Here is a 16,961-nt window from a genome sequence, read left to right as displayed (position 1 = left end):
AAATGTTTTCATTGATTAAATTTTTTAAATCAGGATTGTTTTACCTGGCAAATAATTAAGAAAATTCATGTTATGTAGGAATTTACACATTTGTACATAAATCAGGACGTTAGTTTTCTCGTTTGAATTGTTTTACATTTGTCATTTCGGGGCTTTTTATAGCTGACTATAAGGTTATTTTTGCTCATTGTTGTTTTCATATAGAAATTATTAATTGGTCTTCCACGGCCGCATCTTCTACTTTATTTTGAATATGAGAACCGTGAATCTGTATTGTTTTGTTTTTGCTTTCGGAAACATATTTTACAACCTATCCTTTCATCTCATATTTTTTCACAAACTCAAGCTTAAAAAAAGAGTCGGCAATTAATACTTTTTTTTAAATGTTTGAAATTATAGAATTTGGCAAAGTATGGAAAACTCTTACACAGACCAATACCTACCTCACAGATTACCAGCAGGTCGAAATCCGATTTTGAATAATACAATTTATTTTTTTACTAGATGTGATTTTTTTAAGTAACTGCTATATGTGCATGTTTACATAGATCAGTGTTTTCTCAAGCGAACAACTATGGACCAGGAATGCATTTCATGCATTTTTTATACTATACAATATTTTTGGTTCAGCGCTTCCATTTTCAACATATAACTGAGTATCGGTTTACACTAAATCTTCTTTGACAATCATCTGATTATTTTTATGTTTTTGGTTTCAATCTTTTTGGTTTAGTTTTTACATTGTTTTAAAAGTATAATCAAAGTGCTGAAGTACTGAACCTCTGATGACCGCAAGTTCTTGTGGATGGTCACAGGCACTTGTCTTACAAAAAAAAATCACATTGTTTTACCAGAAAACTAAGGTTTATGTACAAAGATGTATTTTTCTAAAACAAGTTCGTGCGTGGATGATTAATAAATGACAAGGAATTCAACTTCACTGCTTTAATATCTATTATATTGTGGTGATACAAATACGTATACTCTGGTTTGTTGTTATATAATATATTAATAATTGTATATAGCAGTTACATGTATGTATAATTTTCATCCAATTGTATATCATTATATTCTACGATTCTAATAAAAGTGCAGTACAAGTGCATGGTTGACACTTTTCTTTAACAATTCGATTTTTCCAATAGATTGGATTTGAGTAGACATTCATATTTTCCCAAAAAACTTTCTTGTGATATTCTTCCGCATGCGCTAGCACAAATTTTCTGTATAGATTTTAATGCATATAAATATTTCTAACCACATAATATTTTCGTATTACCAATTTCTGTTCTTATGAGTATTCATTGAAGAAGTGAATTCATAACAAGCGATAAGAAATGTTATTTTGCACTCGATGATATCCGAGTATTTATACGATCGGTTACCAGTCAAAAACGAAAGTCAAATCTCTATGGCAACAATACATCGGAATGCCCTCACGGTCATCGAGATGTAAAAATTAATATTCAAGCTATGTTTTGTGGCGTTCTGCGAAGATAACAAAAAGATCTACTTTACACCGCAGATTGATTGGTTGATTTTTCTTGTTCTAGAATGAGTTGGGAGTGTCTGTAAATTAATACCTTGGAGCTAGCTGCTACATGTTTGTGTGCCATCCATCATATATGTCGGACAACTACTCTATCACTCTCTCTCTTTCGTTCTTTCTCAACTTATGGTAAAAGAAAAGTTTCAATTTCAATCACATGCCTATGTACCAGGCAATTCTGTTGGAGATTCGAGAAAGTAATAGTCATTCTCCCACAATACTTCTAAATGTAATAACCTTATTTTTCATACACATATAGCTAGGTAGATGACTAGGAATTTTTCTACTCACAGAAGATATAAAAAAAAAATGATCGTCAAATATACTGAAATGTTTTATGACATACAAGTATTTCTCTGATTTGAAAACTTTTTGTTAAATGAGTCAATGCGACAAAATAAAAAAAGGATTGCACGTTTTAACGAAAGGTTCACGACTAAGGTGTACTTTTTCTCATAAAATTTTTGTGAGAATTTTCATTCATATGTATAGCTTCGAATCTTTTAATAGCAACGCTAGGAATTACAGATACTATCTGGCTTAGGAGGATAATTAAGAAGATCTCAATTTTGATCGCATTTTCTTTTTCAATGTATCTTGCTTTTATAAAGTGTGAGTGTGGTCATTCGTAAGTTATCTCTTTGTTTTACCTCCGGGGCCTTGTCTTTATGAAATATCCGAGTTAAATATTTCGACATCTTATATGCATGAATTAATTCAGATCTGTATTTTAATGCATATTTTTAAACAAAAACTTTATTTTATATAGATCAGACCATTTCATGAAATTATGAGCTAACGTTGCGCACGATGTTCCTACAACACGACGCGACGTTACACCACCACGACGTCAAAGAGAGTTTTCTGAAACTTTTGACGTACATTTATTCAATTTGTAAGTTTCATTTGCTTTTTTTTATGTTGTTGGTTGATTCTAAATCTGTTTCTATTAATTTTGTGATGTCTATTTACCATGAATTTATTTACCTCAAGTTGTGGAAATCGATTAAATAATTTTTACCCTTAATTCACCTTAAAATGTTGTATTGTCGTAAGTAATGAACTTGAAGGAAGGAAAAATGGGACAGAAGTATACGGTTTTCAATAAATGAATTATAACAAAACTTTAATCGCAGGCTGCTAAAATTGCATGGTGCATATCATCTGTTATTGTAAATTTTTCATATCTTGATCCAACTCTAAATAATACAAATATATCCGACACTCTGCAAGTAAATACAAACATATTTACCCTTGATTAATATGAATTGAATTGTATTAAAAATTTGCTTGACACATAACTTGTCGAAAATACAACCATTAAATAAAATTACTACAACCCGATCTTGAAAATTATTTTCCCAGTCATTTGAAGTTGTTTGCTTTTAAAATGTACTAATCTTCTCCTGAATCGTCCGTATAATACGGGGTTGCATTAATTCAATGAAACTGTTTTTGTCGCTGTTTCCGATAAGTCTTTCAGTTACTTCCGTTTCATGCAAAACATTCACCGTGGGTTTTTTTTCGACAACCAGCATTTTTTTTTTAAATTTCACCACGCGATTAGTTTTAAGTATCAGGAATATACAATGGAACAAATTTTGCACATGTAACGTCGAAGAAAAAGCGTTTGTTTGGATTTTTCGACGTTTGGACAAAATGGCTACCGTTTTGTAATGTTTCGTAGCATTTTATTCCTGTAAGACCCAAACATGCAGTTAATAAAAAAAAGAATCAAGACTTTATGTACTTTTCGTGTATCTAACTTTTGTTTTGGTAAATTATAAATGAAATATCAGGTAAAAAAAACCGCATTAATTGCTTGGACAAATGAAATATCAACTTGGACAAAATGGCTACCGCTTGAAAAACGACTGTGTAGGGGTGGTTTTATAGAATCTACAATTTTTGAACTCACGAACAATGAGGCAAATGTTTGTTCTTTCGGTAGATGTTATAATTATCTCATATTTTTTAGTCATTTTTAGCTATGTCTACTTATAAAACTACCTTTCAGTCGTTAAGTCAACGAAAAACGTCATTGGACATTTTTCTTATTCCAGCTTAATATGCAGCCACCTAGTCAAACGAAATTCGACAAAAGAACGGCTTTAATTTAACCAAGAACTGACACACTTCGTTGCTTCAGCCAAGTTTCGGGAAGATCAGAGAATAAGAAATAGGATCACTATACATAAGAGATAAAACAGTTGTTTAAAAATGTAACGTTGGACATCCGTTTTTTCCCATAGCTTTGTTGTATTAATCCTCAAATATACTAGATATTACTAAGCATATGACCAAGATCTATAAGAACATAAAGGAAAACATATACACGGCCGACACTCGGCTAACCGAGAGATAGGTCGGTTAATCTATATTGAGTATGCGGCTATATCGGCGGTTGGTCTGTTAATCGGGTTGGTTATACGTCTGTTAAGAGTAAAACGCACAATTTTAATATTAAAATCTATTTAATATACAGATTTTAGGTACATTATAAGAATCAAATCAAAAAAAGAAAAGTGTCTGACAAAATGATATATATCATAGAACATTTTCCAACTGTAAAAAAATTTCATAGTCTGCGCAGTTTTCAGTAAAACTAAAAGGCGTCGCGCAAGTATGTAGTATTTATGCTTATACGCATAGCAATTTTTGTAATGAAAGGCGAAAAAAACAATTTTAGATATCATTTAAAGGACACAAAATCGTACTTTGGTTCTAAAATATAAATTGAAATTAGTAAATATTTCATAATTGTAATATAACGTGAGTAATACCACGTTTTAGTGAACATTATGGGAATAAAGTCTGTTAATGGGTTGGACAATTGAAATTGTGTCAGTTAAGAGTTATTTAGCCACGACAATAGTTGTGCTACCTTTATATTTTCCCTTTGAAAAAGTTAAGAATGAGATGCTCTTGAGTAAAAAAAAAAAGACAATACGCTGCAACAGTATCCTTCTAGTAAGAACATTTTTATTTTGACTTCCTTTGCATTTTATTAAGGGGTGTGTCACTTCAATATATGGATATGGATTGCCTGCTGGAATATGCATGAATCTATTATTAACGTTTTCTTCAGCCTTAATTGTTGTATCTGTTCAAAGTAGCACGTTCCCAAATCCGTCCGAAAGTGTTTTTCTAATACAACACAGGGTACATATAACGTGTTGTCGTTCTCATATGCACATGATATTTGTCACTGGACGTTAAACTCTAAATCGTCAACATCACCCGATTGGTTCTTTTCTTCTATTACTGAATTATCTGTTGTTTACAAATCAGTCTAAAGAAGTAAATGGAAAGGAGCGAATGCAGCTACATTTGGTTATCTTAAGTTTTAATTCATTTTATTCCATTTAGTTCCTTTCTACATAAGTGCAGAGGAGAACTGCAGTTGTCCGCATGTATACTTTTAGCATTTATTACCAATATGAGTACATAGCAATCCGTTACTGTTTCAACACCCAGGGGTGTTTCATGTCTTTATTCTCAAACAGTTATTATTTTTTTCTATCTTTTTTTATTAATGCATCACTTCCTACTGTCCTTATCTATTATTCTATATATTCTGTGTTTCCATCCAGATTCTCGTGTATACAATGAGGGTCTGGATTGGGGGTGTTGTTTATTTCTATATTCTTTAAATTGTCTGTTACTTTTCTCTACATTTTATTTTATCTTACTCATTATTATTTCTTTATTCTTTATATATTCTAGCATCCCAATATATTTTACTTACTGATGTTTAGTTACATTACGACGTTTATCTCTGATTTATATACTGGTTAATACCAATTTAGAATGAAATTCAAAACAGTGTGGCTGTGGCCATTGATTGACACATTAAATTCATCCATTGACTGGGACAGTTTACGTGAACGTTTGTCTGTAACGACCACTGTTCACGACGTACCTACGATAGACATTTAAACTGTAGGGTCACCAAAGGTTTCTTAACGCCTTTAATTATAAAATAATTCGAAAAATTAATCAGGAATAACCTTTATGTTTTGATTTATATAATTGATATAAATCAAAACATCGTGTTATTTCTGATTAATTTTTCGAATTACTTTATTAAGGTGTTGAGAACCTTTGGTGACCCCATAGTTTAAGTGTCTTTAAAAAGTACATAGTGAGCAGTGGTCATTACATACAAACGTTCACCTAAATTGTCCCAGTCAATGGATGAATTTAATGTGTCAATCAATGGCCACAGCCACACTGTTTTGAATTTCATTCTAGATACAAATTAGTGTCATTCATGACAACCTAAACAGAATCCACATGATATATGCGACCATTCTTGGATGAAATCAATATGTATAGATTATAACATGCCCTTTTCTATATTAGCCCTGGTATCATCCCGAGACTCCCGAGGGGTGATACCAGTGCAAATATGGAAAAACATGTTATAATCTTTAAGCTATTTATCACATATTTAAGTGTTGCAGAAAAGAGGGGAAAAAAGTTCAGTTATAACAATTTAATGAAACATAACAGGTAAATCTTAAAAATTTATCCGTATCCGTAACAAATATGTGATAAGATATAAATAACACATAGCTGAGAGGGTGATAGAGCAGATTGGGTCCCGAGAAAACATTGTCAACCGCGGCGAAGCCAAGGTTGACAATGTTTTTTCGAGAGATACCGATCACCCTCTCAGCTATGTGATATTTGATTTATTATAATGAATGTCCTATCATCATTTTCTTTAACAGATGAGTTTTATTATAAAGTATTTTCTATGTAGTCACGTACTTGACAGCGTAACGGGTATTTGAAAAATCATCAGATGTGAAGTAAATAGACAATAGTAGTGCATTGACTTGAAATATAAACGATACAAGGATTAGGCCCGAAACGGGAAAAAAGCTCTGCTATCAAGAAAAAAAATATTTTTAATTGTTGTTATTTTGTTATTGTTATTTATTTTACTTAAATTTTGGGTAAATACCCCTTTCAAAAGGCCTCATATCTCACTGAGAAATATACATCACAATGAACATGATGAATTGTACATCACCAGTTGAAACCCATCGATAGTGAACGAATGCGTTTAATATCAACAATAAGCATAACACACAATGATTTATAGGTTTTAAAGTAAAAATATTAACAAGTGAAATACGTTTTCCCAACAATTGTATAGAAATAAGTTTGAGTCGTTCCACGCTTCGTTGTATAGTAAATTTACGGAAGCGTATTAGGGACATAGAAAAAATAAAATTGGCAGTGAACTTTTTTTTCAAAGTCGAAATTTTGACTTTTCAAATCTCGAAATTTTGACTTTAACTTGAAATTTTGACTTTTCAAATCCCGAAATTTTGACATAAACTTGAAATTTTGACTTTCAAAAATCGTGAAATTTCGACTTTTTGAAAAGTCGAAATATTGACTTTTTTGAAACTCGAAATTTCGACTTACAAAAAGTCGAAATTTTCACTTAAACTCGAAATTTCGACTTTTTTAAACTCAAAATTTCGACATTTATAAAACTCAAAATTTCGACTTATTTTAAACTCGAAATTTCAACTTATTTTAAATTCAAAATTTCGACTTTTTTAAAACTCGAAATTTTGACTTATTTTAAACTCAAAATTTCGACTTTTTTTAAACTCAAAATTTCGATTTTTTTTTACAATCGAAATTTCGACTTTGATCTCTTTTAAAACTTTGATGTTAGTATTCAAACACAGTTATTACAATTTTAGAAGGAGTAGCCATGGACGCAAATTATTAAAGCGTCATCAACACATTTTGGCAATTTATATTTTGAAATAGGTTTTGTTCCATGTTTTAGTTCCTACGACACTGTCATAGAATCTTCATATCTGAGAACATATAGCATCGCAGTTTCAAAGGCCTGTTTGGTTTCCCAATAGCAAGTCACTGACTTTGCCTTGTTTAAACAATGGTAAATCAAGTAGCCAAAAATGCCATGCATATTCAGGACGACAAATGAGCTGCTCGGTTTTCTAGTTTTGGAATTTTGAAATGAATAAACGGTTCTTTTTTTTTTTTTAATATTGATTAAACTCTACAAGTTGACATTCTTATGACACAACTATTAACCCTTGTCTTTATATATCAGACTGTTGAATAAAAGTATGTCGTAACATGGGTGTATCGGAATAACGGGGTTGTCTTGATACACATATCTGAAGTCCAGACTTGAAATATGTATTTGAACGTGAAACATATTTTATTTATTCTTCGGCAGGAACAAGATTTTCTATCTAAAATAACCTCTTTAAAATTGTTTAGTTTATTAAAATGTGCTTATTAAGTTTATGATGTATATGGCTCTCCGCTTGCTGATATAGATGACTGTGAATGTGGTAATCGCAAACGTATAAATACTTAGGAAAATTCGAAATTTTGAGTTTAAAACAAGTCGAAATTTTGAGTTTAAAACAAGTCGAAATTTTGAGTTAAAAAGAAGTCGAAATTTCGAGTTTAGAAAAAACCGAAATTTCCAGTTTTAAAAAAGTCGAAATTTTGAGTTTAAGTCGAAATTTCGACTTTTTATAAAGGCAAAATTTCGAATTCTAAAAAAGTCAAAATTTCAAGATAAGAAAAGTTAAAATTTCGAGTTAAAGTCGAAATTTTGAGATTTGAAATGTCAAAATTTCGACTTTGGAAAAAAAGCTCACTACTACTTTTATTTTTTCTATGTCCCTAATACGCTTCCGTATAAATTAGAACTTTAAGCATTGTCTATAAAATAACTTGATGTAGATTCAATTCATTGTCGTTTAAACTGTCGATTTTTGATTGGTCTAGCCGAGAGGGTGACATTCCAAAAAATCGTCACCCGCTCAGCCATGTGATAGAGTAAATTAACACCTTCGTATTAGACAATCAAAATATGGCATTTTAACATGACGTATAATAATACTTAAATATTACACTTTTTTATATCAGTTTTCAATATTCATGGCCTAAATTCATTGTTCATGTCAGTATTTCCGTATATATTATGTTTCATTGCTCATGTGTTGTTTCCGTATATTTTAGCCACTCGTCTTGAGCCTACCCATTTGATCCGATAACATCCCATACAGCAATAAAATTATACTTTTATTGCCATTCATAACTCTTAACAGACCAATTAACAGACCGGGTTTTATACATCCGACCCATTAACAGACCAGGTTTTAAATAAAGATTGATTTATGTCACCAAAATACAGATTTTTGTGTAGATTTTTCACACAATGATATCAATTTGGTTGACAAACATAATGTCTGTCTTTGTTCGATGTTCAAAATATCGCATGCAAGTAAATTCAACCAACGTGTCTTTTTGTGTACATTTTGTGTGTGTAAAATGTGTATAAATTTATTGATGAGTAACACGCCTTTTCATTTTATAGATCGTACATCGAAGCTAGAAAAATAATAATTACACCACTGGATTCAGTACATTTAATTGTTTTGTTAGACATGAATAATTTTTATGATAAACATACATTTAAAAAGTTATACAATGAAACATGCAGAATTTCCAATGATTTCCTCGATAACACCTGATTAACAGACTTTAGCCAACCCGATTAACAGACCCACCGCCGATATAGCCACATACTCAATATAGATTAACCGACCAATCTCTCGGTTAGCCGAGTGTTGGCCGTGATATACTAAATTAGTTTTTATAGTGGTTAGTGTTTGTTAACATTTTATTTTGTTTTGCGGAGGAAATTTCGAAGATTTTGTTTTAAATCATAGGGGTTGTAGGAACAGCGTGCGTGACGTTTGCTATGCCAAATATGCAAGAAAATTCGTATACAATTTAACGTTATTATATCGCGAACGTCAAGTTACGGTTACGGGGACATTTCATTGGACATCTTAGATCGTTTCGGATTTTCTACCTGCAACTCAAACAAAAGTCCATATTATATCATTTTAAAGGAAATTAAATGTATTTTCCATTCATATCAGTTAACAGGTGTTAAAAAATTGAGATATAGTAGAATTTCGTTTGATAAAAAGCCTCTGAATTATTCTTTGTGTTATTTTGTCCATCGGGACATTTTATTGGACACGGGAAAAATTACGATGTTTTTAAAATAAAACCGCAGTTACATAATGATGACTTCAGATAGCTTCTTCGGGACATGTATAATTTTTCTGATATTATCAAAATCCATTTCTTCCGTTATATCTTATGAAAGTGAAGACAGAAAAAAAATTTACGGGTTGAGCAGCTAATTGGGACATTTTTTCTCTTTTTTATTTAAACTCTTTTAATGATCTTTCTTCTCTTACAGTTTAAAACGTCTGTTACTTCATTTAAAGTTAAATGTATACAAAACAATTGTAAATTTTTTAACCATTCTACTTACTAATGAATCCGCACTGGGATTTTAAAGACTCGCATAAAACAAAATTGTAACAGCGGGACACCCTTGAAATGACGTTATAGGCATCGAAATGAGCAAAGTTTTTCATTAAAAAATAGACAAAGCACAAAATCATCTATGTTATTGATTTCTGTGGTTTATTTCCTTTCGAATGATATGCATAACATGGATATTTATTGTATAGGATAAGAGCTTGAATTTGAATAACCCGCCTTCTAACCCATATTTGCAAAGTGACACCAATATCGTGCGCAACGTCAATAAATATTATAACTGTTATACTTTTGCTTTAGTTTCAGATATAATTTTTATGCCAAAAACTTCATTTTACCCCCATGTTTTATTTCTATCCATGGCGGCCATCTTGGTTGGCTGGCAGGGTCATCAGCCACATTTTCTTAAACTAGATACCCTTGTGATTATTGTAGATAAGTTTGGTTAAATTTGTCTCATCAGTTTCAGGAAAAGATTTTTGTAAAAGATTACAACAATTTACGAAAAATTGTTAAAAATTGACTCTTAAGGGCAACAACTCCTTAAGGGGTCGATTGACAAGTTTTGTCATGTTGACTTACTTGTAGATCTTACTTTGCGGAACATTATTGCTGTTTGCAGTTTGACTCTATATATAATAATATTCAAAATAATAACAAAAAACTTCAAAATTTCCTTTAAATTACCTAATCTGGGGCAGCAACCCAACAACAGGTTGTCTGATTCATCTGACAATTTCAGGGCAGATAGATTTTCACCTGCTTAATATTTGTACCTGTCAGATTTCCTCTAAATGCTTTATAGGGATGATAGCTGACTCTTGCTTGGTAGGGGAGAATGAACTCTGGACCTTATACAAGGTAAATATAAGGGAATTATCTAGAGGTAAATATGTTATGATTAAAACATAAAACTTATCAATAAAATGCTCATATTAATTTACGGAACATGGTTTCAGTTTTCAGTTTTCTTTATATTATCACTTGATGTTGTCTCATATATACATACCTACACAATTTTCTTATTTCCTTTTAAATTTGTTCTATAAAGCATACAAACTTACATGCTGGTGACACTGCTCTCAAAGGAATCCATGGTAACATTTTCAAAAGAATATCCCTGGATCTTGCTGCAATAATAAACAAATGCAAATGATGATTCAAGTGACTTAAACCTCCTGATATCTTTCATACATTTTGTATTTTAATATTGTATTGTGTATTTTTGTATATATGTTATGTTTTTCACAGATCATGTTTTTGATTTATATGGCAATAAAATAATTTGATATGATTTGATTAATATATATGTTGTGTACAAGTTATCATTTTGTACAAATTATAATTTGTACAAAAATATTGTACAAATTATAATTTGTATTTTGACTTTGTTCAAATAATTTGTACAAAACGTGCCTGTACAAATTACATACAAAATTTGACCAAAATTCACTTATAACTTGTACAACAGTTTTAAATACGAATTTTGGTGAAAAATGCAATGATTCACATGATAGAATTGTAATTAACTGACCACACACTAAACCTTATCATCATAATACACCGTTTATACACAACTACAAAAGGCAGGTTTGATCTTCGAAATTTTTGAGAGAAAGAAAAAAGTAAACAAATAGGATTTTTTTCAAATTTTTAATAGATAAACGTCTTTTTCTTAAAAAAAATATATCATTCAATAGTACTGCTTGATTAGTTCTTATCGTTATTTTGAGGTATTTTTTTTTATTCAGAAACTTTGCAAACGATTATATTTGTAAAATTTCATATTTTGTATCGTGAAAGATCGTGTACAGCGTTATGATGATAATGAAAAGGATCTCAAAAGATTTGTTGCCACTTATTCGTTATTTCTAAAAGTCCATGAAAACAATCAAATCTTTCTTTAAGCAAGTGATAATTTATATTTGTAATTGGTACATCAAAAGATTGGATTTACATGACTTATTCCGCTTCACTTTTGTTTGTGAAATGATTGATGGTTCAATGCCATTGGGTCTGATGATTTTATAATACTACACCAACTAGTTTTCTTATAAAATAAAAGTCCGTCTGTTTGCTCTGCATAAATTTTATTTTGTTTTTAAAGTTTAGATTGTCTCAACTGATTTCCGTTAAGTGTTATGCCTAGTCATAAAACAAAGATCCTTGTTGAAAAAAAAAACATTGATAAAAAACGGCAAAAAAACAACTGACATATTCCTGACTTTAGCATAGTCATATTCCTAACCAAATGGGGTGTTTAATCTTCTGGGATATTTATTTTGTCTAAAAGTCTGACTGAAGCAGTTAAATACACATGTTTATTCACAGTAACGGTTCCGGAGCTTCAACGCTCGCTATATGGAACAGTTAAAATGCCTGTAAAACAGGTCGTTATCGATTTGAGAGTCAAAAGATGGTTTGCAATACCTGATACCAAAAATCACTAGATCACCTGTTCAAACGAATGATAAAGAACTACTTTTGAATTTTGTAACTTAGGTGTATTGTCTGGTCATTTAGAACGTACCAAGCAATTCAATAATGTGTATCAATGCTTTTTTCGCCAAAATCCATATGAACAATTATTGTACAAGTTGTAAGTGAATTTTTGTCCTATTTTGTACAAATTGTAATTTGTACAAGCACTTTGTGTACAAATTAAAATTCGTACAAAGTCAAAATACAAATTATAATTTGTACAATATTTTTGTATTTTTTATAACATGTACAGGACTCAATCTTCAGTGCAGATTTCTTATATTCTACCCAAAAGATGGGTAATCTGTTTTAGGCTGAGTCTAGAACATGCAAGCACTGACATGAAGCAGAGATTTGGACCACAAGCTTAAGGTCAGTCAAAACAAATGACTGGAAACAATTCCCCATCAAGCAATATTCTATGAAAATTTTGTCATGTGTTGGGCTTTCATCAATATTCAAAACATTTACCACATTATTTCAAAAATCCTTTAGTGCTAATTTTGGCTTTATACAATTGAGGAGGAGGTCATGTAAGGATAATTTTGGCCTTAAATTTAAAGTACATGTCTTCTACAGTCAATTCAATTAGTTGATGTAATAGATTAAAACTGATTTCACCATTTCAGATGCTCAGCTTAGATATGAGAAATATATCAAATATGTCATAAAACGTCACTTTTCAGATGGTTTTTGGCCACATTCTTGTTCATTCTCAATATATACCTATACTATAAATTTGGCGACCAAAATTTTTAAGCCAGTTTGTATTTGTGGAGACGATCATCTGAAGTAATAATAACAATAAATAGTTAGTAAAATTAAAATTGAGAATGGAAATGGGGAAGGTGTCAAAGAGACAACAAACTGATCATAGAGAAGACAACAGCCGAAGGCCAACAATGGGTCTTAAATGCAGCGAGAAACTCCCGCACGCAGAGTCGTCCTTCAGCTGGCCCCTAAACAAATATGTATACTAGTTCAGTGATAATGGACGTCATACTTAACTCCGAAATATAAACAAGGAACTAAAATTAAAAATGATACAAGGCTAACAAAGGCCAGAGGCTCCTGACTTGGGACAGAAGCAAAAATGATGCGGGGTTAAACATATTTTATGAGATCTCAACCCTCCCCCTATACCTCTTGCCAATGTAGAAAAACAAATGCACAACTAGTATCTCAATTGTTTGTAAAACAATTTACAAACAATTGAAAGGTCTTTCCTGTAAAAGTGATGTACATGTTGTTGTTTTCAATTCGATTCTATCTTTAATACTTTTTGAGAAAAAAAAATACAAATAAAAGAAATTGCTTCAAGGGGGTATAACTCTCAAAATTGATGATGAAATCCTACGCAGCCTCATACAGTATTACATCATGATGAAACCTACTAATTGTCCAAATAAGGTAATGATATCTTCAAAAACAAAGAGAGGGCACCATATTGAAAAAAACGAATAAAGGGGAGATAACTGATAAAGGGGATGATGAAATCCTTAATAGGGTCATTTGGTAATACCTCATGATGATGTCTATCGATGGTTAATGTTTGGTCTTGACAACTTCAAAAGAAACAGGAGGCCATTGTCAAAAAAATGTTGGAAGAAAAAAAAAAGAAAAAGAAAAAACATTAGAAAAACAATATTAAGGTCTTTCCTCACGTAGGAGAAAGACCTTAAAAAAAAAAAAAACATTAGAAAAACAATAAGGTCTTTCCTCACGTAGGAATAACAATACGTACAGTAAAACTCAAGTCCGAGTCCGATGTCAGAATAGGAAACAAAAGAAAATAAACAAAATGACAATAATACATAAATAACAACAGACTACTAGCAGTTACTGACATGCCAGCTCCAGACCTCAATTAAACAGATTGAAAAATTATGTCTTCATCATATGAATATCAGGCACAATCCTTCTCGTTAGGGGTTTAGTATCATACCATCATAACATCATATAAAAAAGAAGATGTGGTATGATTGCCAATAAGACAACTATCCACAAAAGACCAAAATGATACAGACATTAACAACTATAGGTCACCGTACGGCTTTCAACAATGAGCAAAGCCCATACCGCATAGTCAGCTATAAAAGGCCCCGATAAGACAATGTAAAACAATTCAAACGAGAAAACTAACGGCCTTATTAATGTAAACAAAATGAACGAAAAACAAATATGTAACACATAAAACAAAAGACAACCACTGAATTTACAGGCTCCTGACTTGGGACAGGCACATACTTAAATAATGTGGCGGGGTTAAATAATCATAATAACATATATGAGAAGATGCATTAATTGAATTGAACTTTGGCTTATCTTGACAGTAACATTGTATCTACTACATGTTGTATCTCTAAATATCCAGTCTAATAGGCAAAGGGGATAACTAAAATGTCCTCAAATAAAACAAATGCCCCTGCTGTTAGGGATTTTGCATTATACCATCATAAAATAATGTGAAGAACATAACCCGTTTCATACCAACAACTGGTTTTTTAATGAATGTGTTTAATTCCGATGCAAAGACCCTATACATAAGTGAATCAATATTAAAGCCAAAATATGCAATCTTTAATGACATGACAACAGTATCGTAACTATATCCCATCTTAATTAGTCTGTTTACAGGTTTTGTTAGCATTTGAGGTGAATACTGACATTTTTGTGCTTTGTAAAGAATATTACCATAAAAAATTGGATGTGAAATACCTGAACGTATAAGAAGTCTGCATATTGAGTTATATTTACGAATTTTGTCCTTATACTGATGATAAAATTTAGTAAATGTTTTGACTAGTTTGTGATATCGAAAACCCTGGTGTAATAATTTTTCAGTAATACATAAATTTCTCTCGCTAAAATCTAATATGTTGTTACATACACGAGCCAATTTTACAAGTTGATCGAGAAATATATAAACCATAAGATGACTAAGTATATGCAATGTACTTTATAACTTAATATAGTAATTGCTTTAATTAAAATAGCTTAGTTAATTATATATATATATAAACCCCAAATAAAGTCCAATAGCCATGATAGCTGGTTCTTTAATGTTTATGTTTTGTAAGCAGGCGGAAATGGTTTTCTGTTCAATTTGTCATGAATTTATGGCAACTCAGTCCTAGGCTAACTCACACCACTCAAACACTCTCACTTATTATTACTTTATCAAACTGAAGGAAAAAAAATATAACAAACTCGAAGAAATTATTGGATTGTTTTCTCCTTCTCTTAGCTATTAGCTAGACTATAGTAAAGTCGACCTTTCTAGGAGCAGCCGCGCCACACTGTCTCACTACTTGAGAAAAAAACTACAAACTCGCACCACTGATGATATGTTTTAATTCATCAGAATGTTTTAGATTGTCTTCTCTTACTTATGTCCTCCTTCTTTGAGCACCCATAACATTCAGGAGACAGAACTTTACTTGCACCTTTCGAGAAAGAACAAAATATACTACAAACTAGCACCACTGAGAAATGTTTTAATCATCTGTGTTTTAGTTTGTCTTATTCTTCTCCAAGTTATTTCCTCCATTCTAGGAGAAATTGTGTAACACCTAGACAGAAGCTACTAATTAGACATTCAAACTCCTATGGAAGAAGAACTGACAAACTACTATGAATTTTATCAAAACTATCAACATATTGCATCAGTGCATGAAAACAGTGTTTGAGAAACACAAACCAAGCTGTGTATCAGCATAAACATTTGAAGTAGTCTTCAAGCTTTTTGTGTGTGCATTGTATTGTCAAAATCAGCCCATATTTATGTAACAAATGTATTCTTCTTTCCAGTTAATAGCTCATGTTTACTTTAAATTTACAACTAATTTGTAAAAATGCAATATTTTTGGGACAAAGGGGTCTGATAAGGGCCTACTCCTTTGCTCATGTAAATGTTCACATAGGTCCAGTCTTCAACAGCCTGTGACAAAGTTACTTACAGAGTATATCTAGAACAACATTTGACAATGTAATTGTAACGCACAAACAAACGACAACCACTGCATTACAGGCTCTTGACTTGGGACATACATACAGAATGTGGTGGAGTTAAACATGTTTATGTTTAAATCACAAAGTTAGTTACTTACACTGTGGGTCCAGAACAGCCTGTGACAATGTTATCTTTCTCGTTACAGTTACACCCTCCACTGCATATTTTATTACCGTATGTAGATGGTTTGAAGAAGTAGTTATCTTTGATATCAGGTGAATTATCTGACCATAAACCTTCAAACATGCTGGAACCAGCTGTAAAAAAATATTTAAAGAGATTAAGAGATGACAGTTAATTTCACAACTGGGTGTAAAAATAAAAACTGGAATTTTAGAGTTGCATGAAAATGGTACAAAGATATATATATAAGAAGATGTGGTAGGAGTTCCAATGAGACAACTCTCCATCCAAGTCACAATTTGTAATAAAATGCTCCGCTTTGCGCAGCTTGATACGACCACAGCGGTCGAACCCTGAACAGTTGGGGCAAGTATGGACGCAACATTCAAGCTTGATACAGCTCTGAATTTGGATTGT

At 31.5% G+C, this 16,961-nt stretch overlaps 1 protein-coding gene across 2 annotated transcripts in view; it reads right to left on the bottom strand.

Annotated features, from left to right (window-relative positions):
* LOC143059422 (uncharacterized) overlaps positions 1-16,961 on the bottom strand; it is a 374,671-nt gene that overhangs the window by 320,098 nt on the left and 37,612 nt on the right. For both annotated transcript variants that reach the window (XM_076232911.1, XM_076232912.1), the window contains exons 3-4: positions 16,519-16,678; positions 10,993-11,058 (exon numbers count right to left, since the gene is read on the bottom strand). In XM_076232911.1, coding sequence (XP_076089026.1) covers positions 10,993-11,058; positions 16,519-16,678 — 226 coding nt within the window. The remainder of the gene's footprint in view (positions 1-10,992; positions 11,059-16,518; positions 16,679-16,961) is intronic.

The sequence above is a fragment of the Mytilus galloprovincialis genome, chromosome 14 (assembly GCF_965363235.1).
Source record: "Mytilus galloprovincialis chromosome 14, xbMytGall1.hap1.1, whole genome shotgun sequence".
NCBI classification, from domain to species: Eukaryota; Metazoa; Mollusca; class Bivalvia; order Mytilida; family Mytilidae; genus Mytilus; species Mytilus galloprovincialis.
The sequence above is the reverse complement of the archived record's forward strand: the minus strand, read 5'-3'. Positions and strand labels throughout refer to the sequence as shown.